Consider the following 20,606-nt stretch of genomic DNA (forward strand, 5'->3'; position numbering starts at 1 on the left):
TTAGTATTAGTAGACCTAAAATCCACAAGGAACCTGCTTTTAACAACTACTTTATCAAAACCTTTTCCTCCCCTGTCGATTTGTAACAGCTGTTTGTGCTCAGCCACAATCACTTTATATACCTGTAAGTCCTTTGGGATCCCAGTCCTGTATATTTGTGTATTAGCAAATGGGGATGCAGATAGAGCTACAATGAGTGTAAAGCTTTTGAAACCTGAGAGGTAACTACAATCAGACTTGTTACCGCTAGATCCTTCTTGTTCTCTTTAGATCCCACTCTCGGCCTTGTCCCGGCCTCCTGATGTGCAAGAGTGTCAGCTGTGGCTGTTAAATTTTGAGGCAAAAGTGTGTCTTAGTTTTGCTTCTTTTTTAAAAGATGGACATGCAGTGCAGAGCTTTGTTTGTTCATGTGCTTGTAGACTCATAAAGCCATAGGAAAAAATTGCTGAAACTATTTCTAGCCCAGTAAGGAAAGGCAAGGAACTCCAGTTCTGAATGGAGGAGGCAATGGAAAATAAGCACTTCACTCATAAGAGTGTAGCCTTATAAGAATAAATACCACTAGGGACAAGAATGGGTTTGCTCTTGTTTCCTTAGGAGTCTACTCTGGACTCTCCTCTCTTCGTGCCAGCACAGCAGCATTTTAAGCTGTTCGCTGACGCTGGTCATTTTCCTGAAGTTTTAATTTGCTGTTCTGTTTTATTCTGCTTTGTTAGTGGAAACATACTAATGGGTTTCAGTCTCTGACTCTTATTTATACAATTACAGGAGAATGTTTTACATCTTGGGAATCCCTGGAAACACATGTTTCTGTTCACATGGAACTTTTTTGTTTCTGAATGCAAATAATGGATTGAAACTTCATTGTTGCCTCTCGGTTGGGAGCCCTTTGGCATGTGTAAGAAGCAACTATTAATTTAGCCTTTCTGTACTGATCAAACATGTATTTTCATGCTTTATAAGGCTTCCTTGGACTCGTTCCTTTTTGTAATATTGTCTCCTGCAATTTTACTTGCAGTGATTTTATGCATTTGTTACACAGCAGCTAAGATCTGCTGTGGAGCAGGTGTATGTGAACGTGCCACCTCTTTGAGAAAAGGCCATGTAAAAGGTGCTGACAAGTCATTAAACTTGCTGCTTCTGTCTACACCATTAGTTGTTTTGTTGCAAAATGCCTGTAGTGTAGCAGTTTCTTAAGGTCAGCATCCCTGTATGCCACACAGCTATCTCAATTACTTAAGCATTAATTACCCACAGAGTATTAGCTACTTCCCCAGCAGGTGAAAAAATGAGGTGCACAGAAAATAAGCAATTAATCCAGTGTGGCTGAAAAAAAACTTGAAGAAGGGCTCAAAACGTGCACTAAGAGTGTCTGTCCTCTTTCTGAAGAGGCTCTTACAGCATGTCGTGCTTTACCTCCCAAGCCTCTGCAGTCTGGGTGAGACTGATGAAATGCCAGCAGTGACATTTGCTTCAGGTTAACTTCATGTCCCAGAGGCTCCAGTCACACAAAATAGGAGTTATCAGTCAGGTTTTTTTTCTGGCATCCTTAATGTCTCCCTGATAAGCTTTTAATATTTGGGGTGTATGGACAAGTGTACACCCCAGCTTGCTTTGTCCTGTGGCCGCCATGTGCTGTCCCTGTTAGCAGTGCTGTCACGTTGTTTTACCTCTCTTCCTTAGATTGAAGTTGTCCTGAGGTTTCAGTGGAGGAAAAGGTGCGTTGATCTTGCTTTGCAGACTTTGTGGTTTTAACAAGCTGTGTGATATCCTTGCTTGCATACTAAAACTTTACTGGAGCGTAGGGGAACTTCTTGAGAAGTTGGTGGAGCTGTTCTAAAGGACTGAGAATGACTGGAGACAATTCTTTTCTCTATCCATCTGTCTTCATTCTCCTGTCAAGAGTCATCACCAAGTCATTCCATTGGTTTCTTCTTTTCCCTCTATTCAAAAGCAAGGAATACTGGCCCTTCAAATTACAAGATTAATGAAGAATGCAGTAACTAAGGGGTCTGTCTTGTTCTAAAGCCAAGTTTCCCAGACCGGTCCTTTTAAGGAAAAAGACATAATATCTGTCTGGCCCTGGAGTATCTTTTGCCTCAAGTAACTGCTGAAGTGTGGAGAAGGGTTGTGAGGTCATCGGTTTTACTCTCTTTCTATACTATCTACAAAAGTACTAAGTTTTCAAGCTTTGGCAGAACTGGTTGCAATGTGATGTGGTCAATTCTGGCTCAGCCCAAAACGGGTTTTGTCTCAGAGTAAATATAGTCTGGGAAATAAATGGACTCAAATCGATTCAGTTGTGCTGTATTTCTTCATTTGAGCCCTTAGAAAAAGGAAGAATGCTCTCTGGCAGAGTTTTACTTTTAGTAATGAAGTTCCTGCCCTAGAAAGGAAAAACTGTTGGGTTGTTCTGCTGTACTTCTCCAGACTCCCTTTTTGAGTTTTCACGACCTTTTTTCTTCTATTTCTTGTAAGATTGGAAAATGAATGGCTGCAGATCTAAGCTTCACAGTAAAGATCTGCTTTGTATATTCCACTTGTGCTTAGTCACAGTTAGTTTAGTTGTTTTGCAGTAAACTATAAAATTCAGATTTTATCTGGTTTGTGGAGGGAAACAGTGAAGTGCTGAAGTGTCAGCATCCCTGAGCTGCTGTACCTGACCCAGTGAGGCACCTGAAGTGAAATAACCCTGTGATAGCACAGTAACTTATTTCATTTGAATTTGACTTCAAGAAGGATTTTAAGGATTTTGATTTCTGTAGCAATGTAGATTGTGGAGGTATCTTTATAAACACTGGTAAAAGGTTTTGTGTCAAGTTGTGTTTGAAATGTGTATCTTTGCCATTAAGTGTGGCATTATGAAATGAGGAAGCAGAAGGCAGACAGTCTTGCTTCAGTATCATGGTAGTTTCTTTTTTGACTGAAACCCCAGATACTGCTTCTGCTATTGAATTTCAGACTTAGGTTATGGGAGACTCAAGTGGTGGTTTCGCTGTTTCAGTCACTCTCATTTCAGTATTCCAAATGTTTTGCAGTGAGTTATTGCAGAAATAAACCAGCACAGCAAACAGACCTGCAATACTTTTCCAGGACAAATGTTTTATGTGTATTCTGTAGTTGTGTAAATAGGGCCAGTAAGTGACATAGCCAGTTTCACATGGGAAGTTTATTTTAGATTATGGTTTTCTACTCCAGTGTATCATCCACAATACCGTCATCTCTCTGAACAGTGCCTGCTGGGTATGATTTTCTGCTCTTGACACGTGTAGCTGTGTAGAGAGGTTTTTCAGTTTCTGTACCTTTCATATGTACACTTTGGTTTTCTTTGTCTGCCTTGCTTTATTGGGAAAAGCATTGTCTCCCATACCTACCTGCAGTTCTGATTTCTGTCTGGGAGCTTTTCTTCTCTCTTTTCTGAGCTACAGCAATGTCAATCCATTTAAATAAATTCCAGAAATGCTGTTTAATTGATTACTGGAACACCGTGACCATAATGTGACTTCCTCTAACTGGAATACAAATATTTTAGAAAAGTTTAGACGCCTTCCAGATTACTTAGGTGGGATTATTGTACATGGGTTTAAAGTTGTTAAATCAGAACACGTAAAGTTAGATGACTTGTCCAGAGTTAAAACCTGTTTGAGGGTCCCTGTGCCTCAGACCATGCCACGTTCTCCATATGGTGGTTACTCTGAGCCACACAGGGCCTGCAAATGGGGTTTTTTAACTGCACCATGTTTGCTTTCTCAGGCACGATTTATAAATTGACCAGCACCTCATAGAGTGACCTTTGCACATGGGATTACATTGCCTGTTTAGGTAATGTACTATAACCCCGTCACTATCTGTGTTAAAGATCTTGGATAATGACTGAATGTTACACTCTTTCTGCTTGCTGGTATCTGTATATTGTAAAAGTTACTGCAACACTAGACCATTCTGGTCAGATGCCAAGGGCAAAAGTATGTGTTCTTTGCCAGGAACATGAATAATATTTTAGACACCTTGGACTACATTCACATGTTTGAACATTCATAACCCTTTCTGGCATCATTTCATCAACTAAACTGCGGTCATTTTAATAGTAGCATTTATATACAAAATGTAAGAAATTAAAACTCTAAAAGTAATATGATTTGACAAAATAAATGGTAAAAAAAAAAAAGCCAAGCTTGAAAGTAAGACACCTTTTTCTGATAATCTGCATTTTAAGATGCATGCTTAAAAGGAGAGCCTGCAGGGGAGGGAACAAATCAGTAAAATCCTTTCATTTAGACAATAATAAAGAGACTTTAAGCTTTGCTTACTATTGCATCACAACCAGTGAGAAGAATTCAGCCTAACTAGTAAAGAGGCTGCTGTGGAATACGTGGTCTTACATGAAGGGACTGATGATTTCTCCAGTGACAGGAAGTATTTGAACTTGACCGGCTTTTGAACCTAATCCAGTGTTAGAGTTACCTCACTTTCAGCTGCATAATTTAGCAGTGGAACTGGAGAAGTGTTTTTTAAGACTCTCTTCTACTTTCCAGAGAGGCTGAAAAGACCCTGCTGGTTTCCTCTCTGCCAATAGCAAAGGGTTTCTTGCTCATGCTTCAAGTTGAGTACAAGAGAGAGCCCTGTACTCGTACACACCAGTGATCCTGAAATCCTTGAGAGCCCGTTTGCTTCTCTTGTAACACGTAACTAACACTGAGGCACTGCATTTAACTCAGGGCAGAAATTTCGGCCACTCATCTGAAGTAGAAGTGTTACTGGAATAACAAGAAGTTAAAAATGTTTTCCTTAGTTGGTAACAAGATGGATTTTTCATGCTGTGTCCTCAGATTTTGGGCACAGATTGCAATCCCAGGAATCCAGAAAGCTTAAATCACCTTTCTGGACATCAATGTAGAGAAGTATTGAGATGATGCTTCAAGCAGATTAAACACAAGCATCAGAGGTATTTCTAGCAAGAGGAAAAGAAATTGGGATGTTTCTGGAACCAGAAGGAAAATACAAAAAGTCCTTGTCCATAGAATCTAGTAAAACATTTTAAAAGAACAAAGAAACCTCTCTGTAAGCAGGTTAATGAGCTATTCAGATTGTGCCCACAAAAACTTAGAAGAAGGTGAACAGAAAGACAGCAAATCTGAAAGGCTAATATTTATCTGGAAAAGCTACTGTTGACCAGAAATTGAGGTTACCAGGTGTTAATTTGCCAGCTACCTCACTTAATTGGGGAAAAATTAGAAGGAGCCAGATTGTGCTCACATCTTTTTCCTCTGTTCTTTAAAAAAAAAAAAAAAAATTCTAATGCAAAATGATGGAAGAGAAATAAAAGTGGGTGGTGGGAGTGGGATAAAATGGCATCTGTAGCATCCTGTATCATGTGCCAACACTACTCTCTTGACAGCTGTACTGGTTGGGCATACAAGAGCTTACGCCCCTCTCTGATTTCAGTATTTTATTAGAAAAGTTGCTGTCAAAACTGAAATATTAATGTAGAAAGTAGCCTGACTTCCCTTGATTGTGACATGTAAGTAGTATTTTGGGAGTTGTGCAGAGACAGGTGTTCAGAAGTGGTTTTGAGGCAAATGAATTTGGCTCATGAATTAAAACATCACAGTCCCACATAATTGTTTTGTCAGCAGACTAATTAAGCCAAGGGTTGTCCTTGTTATGAAAGGGGACCGCTCACCTTTGCCGTCTGTTGGGACTCTGCAGGTGACAACAGCCTGCTGGAGGAGGCTTTCTTTGACTTCATCCCTGTTCTTGCCATGCTGCAGTTGGAGATGCCTGACCTTTTACAGCTCCGTTCCTGGATAAAGAGTAAAACTGCCCTGTTCCAGGCAGACACATATACAAGTATTGCAAATAGGGTTATGACTCAGCCTTTCCCCAGGGACTCAGCGCTGGAGCAAAGGCGGAGGGGGGAACAACACAGAGCCACAGACCAAAAGTGCTTAGAATTTCCCATCCTTAAATCAGCGTCCTTGTAATCTAACAGAGTTAAAAGATGAATCAACCCTACAAAAATGCAGAGCCGCTCGTGATTTGTTTGAGGTACAGGGGAATGGCAGGAATAGTACAGGGACTGTGGTAATCTTTTGGAGACATACCAGGCTCAGCATTAACAGACAGAGATCCAGTGCCAGAGACATCAAGCTGTCTAGAACAGAAGAGATGCCAAAAGCTCTGTTTGGGTTAGAGGATACTGAAGGGAAAGCCTCAGGGGTAATGGATCCTTGCCCAGTGAGCATAACCCCTGTCCCTGCTGTAACCTTGTGCTGAAGAGAGAGACTTTGCATTTTCAGAAATATTTAAATATCACACAAGCTTTTGGGGGTTTAAACTTTGCTCACAGTAGACAGTGGATTTTGCTAATGGTCTTGGAGAAAGAATAGTATTTATCTCCTTGTTTAGTGTTAGAGGGAACAGACATACTTAATGAAAGACATAAAAGGCAGGAAACAAATCTGAATGTGTGATAATGTCAGACCTCTTTCCATAGCTGATGTGAGGCTGGCCTTAGTCAACTGCTAATCAGCAGCAAGCTGGGAGAGAGTTACTGGAGGCTGGAAGATTCTTCTAGGAATCAATATGCTAAATATATCGAGGATGATACATTACAGACAGGAGCACTTCCCATTGATTGCCTGTGTGCTGATGAGGCTTGGAGTGAGGTGGCCCCGTTCCCAACTCGTTCACCTGTTGCCTGTGTAGTTCAGTCGGAGGTGATGCTGCACTGGTTCTGGGGAAGTGGCTACACAAATGGGAGTGAAATGGCTTTAACTTGTTTCATGTCAGCCACCAAATAACCATTGGCTTGAACCCCTAGATAAAGCCAGTCTGGAACAAAGCATTTTTGTGTACAATGCCAAAAAAAAGAATCCTGTGCTTTTTAATGACCCAGTCTCCTGAATTTCATCCAGTTCCACCCTCAACAAAAAAAGAAAGACCAAGAGCTTTAATGCCTTCTGAGGACATGCATATGTCAGTTCAAGACTATTTAATAAACTCTTTTGAAGTCTTCATTCTTAACCTGCCTCATGCCATTGTGTCAGAAAGCAGCACCGTGGAGTTTGAATACTAGGCAAATATTCCAGAATAATTTAATCCTTAGGAGATATGCCTGGGAGGTAGACCTCCATGGAAGCACTAAATTTGAAGTGTTGTTCATATTGAGAGACACCAGGTAGCTCTACCTTGACATCTTTTGTCTTCTCCTTTTGAGCCATGCGTGGGACCTGTCGTTCCCCAGCCTTTGAGCCAGACCAGCTCTGTGGAAGACGTTCCTGTTAGCAGTCCCTTGGTAGACAGTAAAGAAAAGCTGTCTGGCAACAAATCCTAGCAAGCAGAGCTAGTTTAACTGGTCAAGCTTTTGTGGGTTTTTTTTGCCGCAGTACCAGGTTTTAATTGTCTGAAAATACCAAATCATTGTAAGTACAGCCAAGGGTTGAGGAAACAGATACCTAGCTCCAGCAGTTCTAGGGTATATCCCTGGAACTGCTTTCCAAGAGTAAATATTAATTTCAGCTGTAAAGCACAATTTAGCTGCAATGAAATCTGGTGATCAAGATAAACTGTTCTGTTTCCTGCTTTTCTTGGAGAAAAGTCATTGCGTGGCTCTTAAGTTCTTAAAGAGAGTAGCACCGAGCACAGTCACACACGTTTTCCATTGATTGGTCGATAGGAAAAATTGATTGTGTGTGTGCTATACAGTGACTGTACTTAGCTCTGTGTACAGCATCACGCTGGTTTCTCTCGCAATTTACCTATTCATCAAGTGTAAATAGCTGCTGTTTGCTGCAGCCGGGGCTGTGGGAATCAGTGAGTAAACCCTCTGTGGAATAAACCCCAGGCAGTTTGCAAACAGCCAGAGCTTCCAGCTCCTGGCTGAACTGAAGAATCGTAAGTGTGAAACGCACTGCGAAAACATTTTTGCCAGTGAAATGTGTGTTGTCCTGGTGGGAAGAAGGGCTCAGAGAAATTGCTTCTCTGCAGTTCAGAGCGTGTGGGTGTCCAGTCCCCACACAGTTTGCGAGAGATGCCTGCAGACTCTGCCTGCTGTGAAAGAGATTTTGCTCTTTAGGTACTCAAAAACTCTTGGGTGCTTTGTGCTGTAACACCAAATGTTCCACATAACCTGCCACGTGCCTGTGTATCAAAACACAGAAAACTAGGTCCTGTGATTGAAATGGTGCACTGTGTATGCCAGAGCACTAGGAAACATCGCCTAGTTCAGGAGGATGGAGGAAAGGTGCAGAACTTGGAGGCTTGAATGTCAGCATTCCCACGTTGATTTATGTTGTCTTTCTGCAGGTGTCTGAAAGCAAACCCTGAAGTTACAGAAAGCAGTAGGTTAAAATCATGTTCTGTGGGAATGTTTCTTCTAAATCCATTTGAATGTTGAGGTTATAAGAGCTGGTGTCATTTAAGGAGAAAAATGAATTTGTGGCGAAAGACTTGGAGTCAGGAGGATGAGGTTTTGTTCCTGGCTCTGCAGTGCATTTGCCATGTGACTGTGAAAGTCACAAAATCCTTTTGTTGCAGTTTCCTATTCTTAGTGCAGGGATAGGATTCTTTTTAGAGGCATGGTAGCATCTTTACAATTAATTAAGCATTAATACCTTACATCCAAGATCTCTGGTGGAAATTCTAGCACTGGTATCTGAAAAACAGTTGCCAAAGTCAGCACAGCTTTTAGGTTTGCTGAAGAATCTGCTTAACTTTGGTTACTTTTGAGTAGCATGTTAAAACAAAACCTGGGGGGAGTCTTCGGGTATTGCACACATTCCTCCCATCACACTGACCTTGACTGTAAATGGCCTTTTGAGGTGGTTTTGAGGTGCTAGTTCCGCCTCAGCTTCTTTTTAATATACTTGTAAAAAAATGCTTGTAAATGGCTTTATTTACAATTCAACTATGTTGCTCTTTTTGTCTGCTGAATTCATTGCCTTGGTGCTTTAAAGGACTTCATTGTACAGCACAGTTGTCACTGAGGATGGGAAGTGTCACTCAGAGTAGGAACTGATAGCAGTAAAATTACTGTTTTCCCGTAGAGTCACTTGAGTGCCAACTCCCATTTCTGACCTGTCGCATAATTGGGACCAGCCCTGACCTGTGTAGGTGGGTGACCACCAACACAGCTCATTACAGCTGTCAGGTTGGATTTTCTTGGTGGGGCTGCTATCGGAGGGAGGTAAATGTGTCCTGTGATAGAGAAGCAGGAGGAGAGAATTCTCGCTCCTCTTCTTTTCACCCTTTCTTTTCATCTTCTGCCATTACTCCCCATTTTCCTTGCTTTCTGCTTGTCACAGTATGTACTGTTGGGGATAAGAATAAAATGGTTTTAATTCAGAGCAGGGAGAAGGGAGGGATGCTTTGTCAAGATTAAAGACTTGTGGAAGCAGAAATCTTAAATTTTGGGATTCAACAGGCCTAACGCCTCAGCTTTATGCTTTGTTCCTATATCCTTTCTGTGTATTCAGCAAGAATGCTTGGGAGGCATAGGAAGCCAGGCTGCCCGTGTGCCAAATAAGGTTGAACTTGCTGTATCCATAGGTACCTAGTTAATGGAAGGATTGCATTTCTTCAGGGTCTAAAAAGCATTTAAAGGTCGTTGAACTAAAGACCATGTAAATGCAGCTGTTGCCAAGATGAATTAACTTGTGCTGCAGGAACAATGAATCCATTTAGGACCTCTGAAACCAAGATTTTTGTTACAAATTTTGAATCACAGAAATACTAGAATGCGGTGGGGGAAAATGCAGAGGTTCACGAGGGAGGTGTGGAGTTTTCTCCCAATTTAATTTCTTTTGTTTTGCCTCTCTGCTTACAGATTCTCACAAACACAAAGATAAACACAAAGACCGAGAACACCGGCACAAAGAGCACAAGAAGGACAAGGAAAAAGACCGGGAAAAGTCCAAGCACAGTAATAGGTGAGGAAAAAGTGGATGAAGTCTTCATAGGCTAAAACACCATTGAATGTGCAGTCTTACAAGAATTACTCTGATAATAAATGAGTATGGAATTGCTACATTTTGAGTGTGGTTTTTATAAGTGTAGGTGCTTTAAGCCTGATTTTTGTCATTGCCTGCATTTCCATGTGGGTGGCTGAAGCTGTGTATCTTGCAAATGTGAGCTGATACTAATGCATAAAAGATTATTGTAGCTTAGTGTTGCTAAAGGTGTAGAAAACTAGCTCAGCCTCACCTTCATGCAGATTGATTGCTTTTGTTCATAAACTTTTGTGTGTGGTTCCAGTCATTTGTCAGGAATGTGGCATTCTTTCCATGCTGCTATAAACCCCCACCGCTTTAGCATAGTGACCCCCATGTGGCTACTAAGCCTTCTCATAATTAGAAGTGCCTGGAAAGATGGTCCTTCAGAATGATGGTGCTATCCTTGGCCTGCCACCACAGTGGCTGAATGTCTCAGCTGTGTGAGGCAACACTGGGAAGCTTGCTGGGTTAGATGGATTCCAAAGGATCGTGTGCTCTTTTGTCCGATGTGATTTATGCACTACACTGCCACTGTACGGGGAAGGTGTTTGATGCCAGTCACTTGCCAGGTCACCACGCTGATGTGATAGCCTGTAGCTCTTGAGCTGGTGAATTCCATGGTCTAGTTGCTCCCTAGCCTGGGCTGTGAGCTGCAGGAACTGGGATGTGGAGGTCTGTGTGATGATTTGGTGTGGCGGAGTACGACGCACAGGCAGGATGTTACTCAGAGAAGTTTCCTCCGTCGTAACTCCTGACACACAAGTGTCATGGAGCCTACATTGCCAGCAAAACTTGGAAAAAACAGTTCCTGGAGGAAAAGTTTCTGGTGTGGCACTTGGGAATGACAGACAGTGTTTATGCTGTGGGCAAACGAGTGTATTAAGTAATTGCTCTGCAACTGTGATAGCACTGTCCGAAAAGGAACAAAAAAGCTTGTGTTAACAATGATTCCTATTAAAAAGAAGCATGAAAGAGGGAGTCTGTGCAGAGTAGTGGGTTTGTTTTATTGGGCTCATACTTGAATTGAATTTTCTGTGATCTTTTGAGAAGTTGCACAAGCCTACTGTTCCATAATGTGTCTTTTTTTTTTTTTTTTTTTTTTTGAAAGTAAATGATTGATGGGGAAAAAACCCTAGGCCAAATAACTTGAATTTGCTGGCTCTCACAACAAGGATGAAATACTTTGGACACGTTCTTTGCCTTTGTTCACACGTCTGTATTGCCTTGATTTCTAGTTTTCATTTTCCTGATAATCATGCACCCCAAAACTGACTGCCTCACATTTCCAAATGCTCATTGCTTCACTTGAAAAACCATTCTCCTGCAATCTTAGCAGAGCACATTCTTTTGTAAGGAGTAATGTAAGCACTGTCTTTACATTCCCAAATTCATTAATGCTTTGACTTCGTTTGTGTAGGAGTTGGAAATGGTCAGCGTGTTTTTAACTGGAAGAACTAATTATGGTTCATAACTTGAAGCTGATTTTGCAAACAATAAATACCAAAACAGTGGAAAGAAGATAGAATGGCTGCGATGTTTTGCGAGGTGTAGCTCAGGAGGTGATATGTAATCATGCCTTGTCTTGAAGTACTTCCTTCCTCCCTACCATGTTGTCTTGAAATCCCTCTGGGAAACGCATCACATTTTCTAGGCACGGTGCCTAATGCTCCCAGTTGTTTTCATGTCTCTGTTAAGTGCTTGTGTGTCCTGTGAACACAGAATCTGCTGCATCCTGGGGTCCCAAAAAAGGTCGCTCTCTGTGGGTGGCATGGCTGAGTGCATGCATGTGCAGGCAGTTTGTTCAAGGCATTTTGGAGGAGGCATTACACAAGTAATGCTTTGCCCCTCAGGTTCCTTCGCAAGGGAGGACTTCGCTCTCCCAGGCTGAGTGCACACTCTGCTTTCAAAGCTGCCACCTTAAAAATTGATGTCTTATAGTGCTGAATCTTGAGATTCGGTCTTGAAGGTGGTTCTCTGGGAAGGTAACGTACATGGACATGCCTGTGATCCTCTTTGGATCACTCCTTTAGGAGTTCTCCAAAATCTTCACTGTCCCATTCAGCCTCAGTCGTGCACAGGGTGTCTGGCTTCTTGCTGTGTAAAAACAGCAGACTTGTAACAAAACTTCATAGAAATAATTGAAAGTTAAACATTTCTTCCCTAAATCCTTTGATTCAGCTGTCACCCATGCAATTTCATAAATGTAAGTTATGTCTGTGAGAATCCGATTTTAGGTGACCGTTGTTTGAAGGAAAAAAGCCTGCCTGTTTGTACTGAAGTTTCTCCTTTGACAATGAGAAACAAGTGAAAAATAGCCATGATTCTGGTAGAAATTAATGAAAAAATCTCAAGGAAACAGTAAGGGGAGGGGGGGGGTTTCAATGTTTTTTATCTCTATGAAGAATTTTTAAAGTACTTGATAAAAGGCTGTAAATTAATCCTTTGGAAAAGTTGATCTTAGATTTCTAGAATTGCATGTAAATCTTCACAAAATCCATTCTGTATTTCTGAAAAGCTGCTGTGTTACTGCAAAAGCTGTGCTGTATCTTTGGTAGTTCTCAAAAAAGGTTGAATGGTGCCTTAGCAGAAATTGAAGCCATTGTTTTCTGGGAGACTTGAATTGGTACCTCTGTGACATTTTATCCGTGGTGTGTGAAGAGCCCCTGATTGCATTCTGAGAAGCACAGTGCACACTGGGCACAGTTAAGAGCACTGTGTGGTTGTGTTTGAAGCAGATAGTTTTTGTGTCTGTCTGTAATCGTTTGACAGTTTCATTTCCTGTCCTATACTTAAAAAAAGCTTTTAAAATAAAACCTGCATCAAGAAGACAGAACATCTCCAGTACAGGAGAATAAATGTTTCCTGTATCCAGACTTTGAAGGATCTAAACTGCCAAGATAAGTCTCTGAAATACCTAAAATAGACAATTCTGATTTCATATGACAGAAGTGTGTGGAGTGGTATGTAGAACTTCTTAATTTTGGTTCTTGCTTTCCTCCTCTCCCACTCACAAGATGACACTTCTGTGTCTTAACCACTCATTTACAGCTGTAGTAAACTGGGAGAGAACATTTGTGTGCCTCAGACCTTCCCGTCACCCCTCAAGGAAAGAAAATGCAAAGCCCACTTAAGAACAGTCTGCATCAGGGAATAAATCCACATCACTATCCAAAAAAGTGTGGTTTTTTGCTCATTTTTTTAGCCCCATACTTCCTGGTCTCCAAACAAAAATCGAATACACATCCATTAAATATAAATGTCAGTGGTTATAAAAATAAAACGAAACAAATCCCATGTGGCAGTAGGTTTCTGATCTGTGGGAGTTGAGTGTTTCAGACAAGTGGACCACATATAATAATGAAATAACAGGTCCTTTGAAGCCAAGCCTTGTTAGGGAGCAGGTTGGAAGTGTTGGCAGTAGCAGGTGTCTCTTTGCCAGGTGTCCTGGGCTCTCTGCAGGGAGAGTGGGCTGCCAGGAGCCTGAGGAGGGCAGGGCTGGCTGTGACAGGGAATGGGAGCGGAGAGGCTGCTCTGCAGCACTGAGCCGTGCTGTCAGCGTGACAAGCACCGGAGCCGCAGGAAGAAAATCTTCTGTCAGATTGCATATTTCCTTCATTTACTAAAACCTCTTGTGATCACAGCTTGGGATGAACCGAGGCATGGAACACAGAAAGGATTCACAGACCTGATCTTCACTGGCATCTTCTAATTTTATGGTTTTGCTAGGAAAAACACAGATTCCGGGCATTTGCTAGCCATGGGTGAAGATAAATTTCAGGTCAGATTTCTTGCACACCTCCTCTGGTTTATTATGTGATCCTGATCTGCTTGGAATGGTGTGCATTGGGGGCAGGAAGAGGCAGGGATACCCAGTGTAGGGGTAAAGGCAATTTTTTTAAAAGACCTCACACCTGCTGTTTGCTAGCACAGCTGGGTTTGTTTTTCTACCCCATTTTAGTGCACAGTTCACCTCGAACAGTTTTCTAATGTGACAGTGCTTTCCAGTAGTAAAAATTTTTGCTTTTTAGTAGTCTTCTTAATTCTCCATGGAAAGCGTGTGCTAGGCATGATCTTCATTTCGCTGTGTGAATATTGTTCTAATTCCTAAAGTTTTTACCAGCTGTTGGTTAGTCCAGATTTTCATCTTGTTCCTCTTGCTGAAGGCTTGATCTGTTATCTGTGAAAAGACTCCTTTCACCACTGGGAAGAATGGTTTCAGGTTGTTTTATTGCATTGCTGGAAACCCAGCAGGACCTTTGGGGCTCACATGTTCATTCCCTGTAATTCCATATGATAACCCTCTAACAGCATAATATCCTGCAAGCCAGCTGAAAACCTGGCCTTCCCTGGGGTGCTGCTGCTTTGGAAGTGCTCCCTGCACAGGCAGCTCTTCCTTGGTGTGCATTAGCCTGGATGTGATCACAGTTTCCATTAATACTGTATTGCGTCAAACGAGACGCGGGCTGTGTCACCTGTGCCCTGTCCCCATCGTGGTTTTGGGCTGCACTGAAATCACAACTCCCTGTTATTTTACGCTTCAGTTGTGCTGCAGCAGCTCCCGAGCAGGCACAGCTCCGATGGCAGCCGGCTCTGGCACTCGCTAGTAGCAGATTCCCTGTCACGAGCTAATTACAGCAGAGAGAGGAAATAAGAGACACTTTAGATAAAGCATCCTTCCCAGCTTGTGGTTTTGAAGCTGGAATGGAAAGGGCCTGGGAAGGGATTATTAACGTACATAAATGGCACCTGAAGAATGCAGTGTTAAATTACTGCGAAGCTGTTGCAGTTTGAAGGAGGAAGCTGTGATCTGCACATCTGCTGTTCTTTGGAAACACTTTCCACTTGTGACTTTCCCATGTGATCTTGGCCTGAGCAGCTGCTGCCAGGTGCCTGGGCTCCCTTCCTCTCCCTCTCCTCTCTCCTGCAGGCATCCTCATTGGCAAATATATCCGTGCTTACAAGGGAAATGGCTTCTTCTGATGCATTTTCTGCTTCATCTGCTTCAGCCTGAGCTCTCCACAGCCTTTGGATGTCCTTGTTCACAGTAAAACTGTATATGGAAGGCAGTAAGCAAGCTGGCACAAAGGATGGAGTGCTTCAGGTGTGCTCACCTGGCCTTGGTCTGAACTAAGCCAGTAGTACCATGATACACCTGTCGATGATGTAATCCCTTGTTCTGCCTGTGTTAATGGGATCTCCCACTACACTTGGTTGCCTTATAAAAACACAAACGGTGCAGGTTTTTCAGCATTAAACACCTTCAAGAGGTATAACTCTGAGTTCTGTTGCAGTGATGCAACTGCAGCGGTCTAGGTGAGAAGGAAGATCTTAATTTGTCAGCAGGGATGGGTATGAGCAATTGTTATGATCCAGTTGTCCTGTTTTCAGGCTAACTTCCCCTGAAGCTCCGCTCTGTCTTTCGGGGGTTTTGCTGTCCTACTTCCATGACTCCAAGCTGGCTTGTTGGCAGAGAGGTATGTGCAGGAAAGGTAACAAAGGATTCACAGAGCCCTGAACAATGAATTCAAGATAAAATTAGTAGTGTGCATGTGATCTTGAGACCGTTTTGCTTGGTTTCTTTAAAGAAAAGTGATTTTTTTTTTTTCCAGTTTTGAACTGGCCAGGAAGATAAACTTCTGATCTTTAAATTGTTCCCAGTCCCTCCTAATAATAGCTTTGGGGTTGTCTGGAAATAGCTTTCTGATAGAAGGCTGAAACTCCATCTTCAGGGTAAGGATGGCATCCTGTTGCCTTCTCTTTTCTTTTGAGATTAGTGTGGTGGTTAAATCGTGTTCACTGTAGGCTCACATGTGTATCTGAGCCAAATGAAAGACCAAAGCAGCTCAGCTTGACTGCAGTTAATATGCGAGCAACTTACTTTGCTTTGGGAGAAAAAAAGAAGTTCCTCTTCCAAGGATTGTTGCTTGAGGCTTTTGTTATCGGCTCATTTCCGAGGGAGCTTTTCTGGGAGATGGAGATTTCCATCCCTCCAAGAGAAGAGGGGCACAAGCCTTCCTTGATGCACATGTCATAAGTTTCATGCTGAGCTGTTAAAGAGCTGTGGTCCAGTGTCTGGAAACACACAGGGCTGACAAGCAGGCTTCTTACACATAAGGGAAAGAAATTTATGCTCTCTTTTAACATTGGAGCGAAAAGTACACAATACCAGATTTTTATCTAGGGAATTCCTTCCAGTCACCGGGAGCAGCAGCAAGCAGGACCTCAGGGCCAAGCCACCAGTGCTGATCTTTGGAAAATGAAGCTGCAGAGTGAAACTGGAGACAGAGTTTCCTTGGGTTATCTGAGCCCACATTGCTTGGGTGAGAAATTTATTGCTCATTGCAGAGCAAAGGGGAAGGATAGTCTTATGATAAAAAAATTTAATTAAAACCAACAACTAAGATTGAGTCAGGAAGCCAACTTCTAGATTCTGGCTCTGATGCTGAAAAATCTGAGAAACTGTGCTGAAAAATTTCAATTAGATTGCATGACAGCTTTTCAATGCTGGCCACTTACTCTCTTTCAAGAGAGATATTATTTGAGCATCTACTTTTAAACAAGCCTAAGTTTTTAGAGGCTTTAGCATTCCAGCTGTAGTCTTGTTAGCATTCAGCGCACACAAATGTGTGTGTCTCTCTAGGCCAATGGGATTTTGTTTCTGTTTCAATCTTAGCTTTGCAGATCTAGATTGTCATCTATTAGTTTGCTTTTAATCATGCTTTGTGTACATCCCAGGGCTGTTCCAGTCACATCCTGAAAGCGAGTGCTTTTGGCTGCTAGTGAGAATGAATGAGTATGGTGCTTTGGAAAACCAGAATGTTTCTCTCTCTTTTGCTATTCCAAATTCTCAAGCCACTGCCATGATCTTTTCTTCAGAGCACTAACTCCAGTAATTGCAGTGTGTATCATGCTTTGGAGATGCAAATTAATGTCTGAGTAAAACATGTTATTTCAGGTAGGATTTTAATACCAAATAAGAATGAGTCAGAAAATAAACAAAATCAGACTTGGAAAGAACAAGATGGGTCTGAGCCTTGTGTGTGTGTTTGTTATGATTTTTCTTGTATGTTTAAATTGTAGAATCACAGAATGGTTTGGGTTGAAAGGGACCTTAAAGCTCATCTCATTCCACACCGTGACATGGGTAGGGACACCTTCCACTAGACCAGGTTGTCCAAGCCCTGTCCAGCCTAGCCTTGAATGCAGGGATGGGGCATCCACAGCTTGGATTGATCTAGGAAGGTTGAATATTGATTATTGATATCGAATGTTATTATTGTGAGTATTGGTTTAAATATATGAAGGTTGAGATCCCTCTTAAATTGTCAACCTTAAGTCTTTGGCAAATGGGGTACCTGGCATACAGGTACAAGTGCAAGGTATCAAGTCAGAATTTCCAGACCTTCCTGAGTTTAAAAATTGTAAGTGATGTGTAGCATTAGTGTTTTCAGTCAGTCAGTGAATCTGATTGGAGCAAAGGAAAATTCGCTAGGTGTCTTGAGCTTGGAATACTGATGAATAAACAGGGTACAGAACCTGGGATGAGAGATCTGAGCAGGAGCAGCAGGCATGTCGTGGATTTCCAGGATCCAGTGTCAGGATGTTCCGTGTCTGTACTCGCATGTCCTGAGCACACCGTACATAACATGATCTGTGGGGTAAGAATAGTCTGCAGTTGTTGAGTCTGCTCACAGGCAACATGTGGTGCTGTGTGTCTAACTACAAGCATTTCTAGAGTGCCTGTTGCCTTTTCATGTTTAGATATGCCTTCACTGCTTTGTATGAAGAGGTTGCTGGAGAGTTAAAATGAAACTGGTTTCTCTTGCTGCTGGTCTCTTAGTGCCGCACAGTATGTGAATATACTGATTTCCTTCAGAGATGGATTTTCGTGCTTTAGCTGCTTGAACTTGGATGGCTGGTGTGTATTCAATTTATTCAATGTATATTTATTGGAGTGTTATTATTCAGGCTACTCTAGGCTTGAATTATTTAGACCTTTGGCAGGTTCACATCCATTTGTCCGTGCTTGCCTCTGCAGTTGTAAGCTGGGTGTGGGTCAGTGTATTTGTGACTGTGATTGCCTTGCTCCTAATCACACACAAGCTCTGGGAACTGGTTGATGTCCTGCTCTCTCTCTGTAGCCATCAACCCTTTTGCAGTCTGGTTTTGTGATAAAAAGAAGTTTCAAAGAATCTGTAATCGGCATTCCTGACTCCTTTTTCAGGTCTGTGTTCACCCAGATTGGTTTGGGCTTGCACCTGAGTGTTGAAATAACTGAAACATGCAAAGTGCCTTTTTCTAGTAAAGCTTTGTAACGGGAAGCACAGTGTGTCCCAGAGAGCAGTAGTGATGGGAGTCAAGTTCTGAGAAGGGAAAGTGTGAACAGCCAGGATGAGGAAGGCATCTGGGTGGTGCCTATCCATGCTGATTTACACCATGCCTTTGACTTGCTAAAGCCCAGGGTGACCTCAGGGAGTCCACACAACCTTTTAAGTGTGTATTGAGGTCCTGTAGAATTGCTAGGCTTGTTGCTTGGCTTCCACACCACTGCTGCTAATCCTTGATGTTTCTATTCTGAGTCTCCTGAGAGTATTGCCTCAATTTCTGGCCTCAAGGCTTGTCATTCCATGAGAAACCTCATTTTCATTTGAAAACATCCATGTGTCTTTCTAGTTGATAAGAAAAACTTGAGAATGTGATACGAATTTATCCTAATGTCTCAGAAATCAGTGGGTAGGAACAGAATAAAGGTTGATTTTCTTCTTCTTGTATGCATTTTCTCCTGTGTTCTGACTAAAAATTCTGGGTATTTAAACTCTCAATACTGCTAATCATAACACCAGAGTAGCTACAGACCAGACTCTCACTTGGAAACCTTTGTTGGGTTCTTGCCCCAAAGGATGGGGCTGTTTCAGCAGAGCTGGGCTGGCTGTGGTGGTATCAACAGCTCCAGCTGAGGACTGCAGCATTATTCCTGCCTTTTCTGTTTGACTTTGCATAAGCACAAGGACATCACATATCCTGTTTGCTCTGGTTTTCCCATCTGTTTGGGAATAATAGAGATCAGCGGTTTTCTCTTTAAGTTCCAGAGATGAGAGCTGCTACAATGACAAACTGTTGTCTGAGCAAAAGCTGACACGGGCATTGACGGGGCTGGCGGCTCTGTTCCAGTGACCTTTTATGTGGACTAGGAAAAAGAGGAAAAGCAGAGACAGTGGGAATTCTTCCTAAAGTGTTGAACTTTTAAGTGTAGCAGCTGTGGATTTCCTCAGCAATCCAGGCTGATAGGGAGTTTCCTGAAGTGGAGGCTTGGCAACTGGGATTTTGTGGTATCCCTCCTGTCCTTCTTCCCGAGGAGAATGGATGATGCCTGACAGGAGGTTGTGGTAGATCTTCCTGTTAAGGTGATCCCTTATTTTTTAGGGTTTGTAATCATCAAAACCTGTGATTCTTTACCACTGGAAATTGTATTAGTCAAATCTCCTTGTGTTCCCCTCTGCAAACACACTCTCTTGTTTTGCAGTGAGCACAAAGATTCCTCGGAAAAGAAACACAAAGACAAGGAGAAAACCAAACACAAAGATGGCAGCTCAGAGAAACACAAAGACAAACACAAAGATAAAGACAAGGAGAAGAGAAAGGAAGAGAAGGTGGGTGTCTCCTCTGGGAGAGACAACAGGATGGGTCTGGCTTATACTACTGAATAGTACAAACTCGATGGGTTAGATGTAGCTTGTACTCAAGGTTTCTGTCAACCTGGAGAGAACTATCCCAATGCTAACCCAGACACCTTGTTTGTGGAGTGCTAGATATGAACTCATAAGGACTTTATCTGCAGGTGTGTGAATAGAAACAGTTCCACAGTGAGCTGTGTCCACTGGCTCCACATTTTTTCCCGTTACATTTCACTTTGCCAAGCTTGGGTTCAGAGACAAGGGAGAAGAATCTGTCATATCACATTCAGTCCATGCAAGAACAAACTATATACTTAATTCCAATCTGCTGAGGAAATTGGAGAACCAAAAAGTACTGAATTGACTAAGACTTGCAGAAAGTGTTGCCTCTCTGTCATGTAGGTCACTAAGGACTACAGGGGATGGAGATAGTCACAGTTCCTTCTGCAAGTTAAATACCCTGCATTGTGTTGGAAAATGCTAATCAGCTCCTACTTTTTATGTTTTTCAGATGAAGTCATCTTCTGGTGATATAAAAATAAAGAAGGAAAAGGAAAATGGTTTTTCCAGGTAAGAAACCAGGTCTATGATCTGCAAAAAGCTGCAGTTTGACTTTTCATAGGTGCTCAGTGTTTGAATCCTCTCACTTGGTCTTGAGAAAAAATTGGGGCACTATTAAGCCCTTCAGAAGATACATTCTTCTCAGTTATGAGAATGGGTAGATCTGTGTACCCAGTAACTGGAGATGGGAGCTGTGGAATACCTGGTGTCTGCCTGCATACCCTAGGTTTGTCTAAGTATTAAGGAGCTGGATTCTCCTGAGGACAGACTGAACTATGGGAACATTGGTAGCTGGGTTTGAAAGAACCTCTGTTGTAAAATTGGGACTTGAACGTGCAGGCAGTCTGCTGGAGACAGGACCCAGCAAAGCCAGTCCAGA

General features: G+C 42.2%; 1 protein-coding gene across 1 annotated transcript in view; it reads left to right on the forward strand.

Moving 5' to 3' along the window:
* LOC121673099 (DNA topoisomerase 1) overlaps window positions 1-20,606 on the forward strand; it is a 66,679-nt gene that overhangs the window by 19,307 nt on the left and 26,766 nt on the right. Inside the window, exons 3-5 of the mRNA XM_042046150.1 lie at window positions 9,827-9,929; window positions 19,516-19,642; window positions 20,178-20,236. Coding sequence (XP_041902084.1) covers window positions 9,827-9,929; window positions 19,516-19,642; window positions 20,178-20,236 — 289 coding nt within the window. The remainder of the gene's footprint in view (window positions 1-9,826; window positions 9,930-19,515; window positions 19,643-20,177; window positions 20,237-20,606) is intronic.

The sequence above is a fragment of the Corvus kubaryi genome, unplaced genomic scaffold, assembly GCF_017639235.1.
Source record: "Corvus kubaryi isolate FWS band 111438036 unplaced genomic scaffold, C.kubaryi_AGA036_p1.0 65189, whole genome shotgun sequence".
NCBI lineage: Eukaryota > Metazoa > Chordata > Aves > Passeriformes > Corvidae > Corvus > Corvus kubaryi.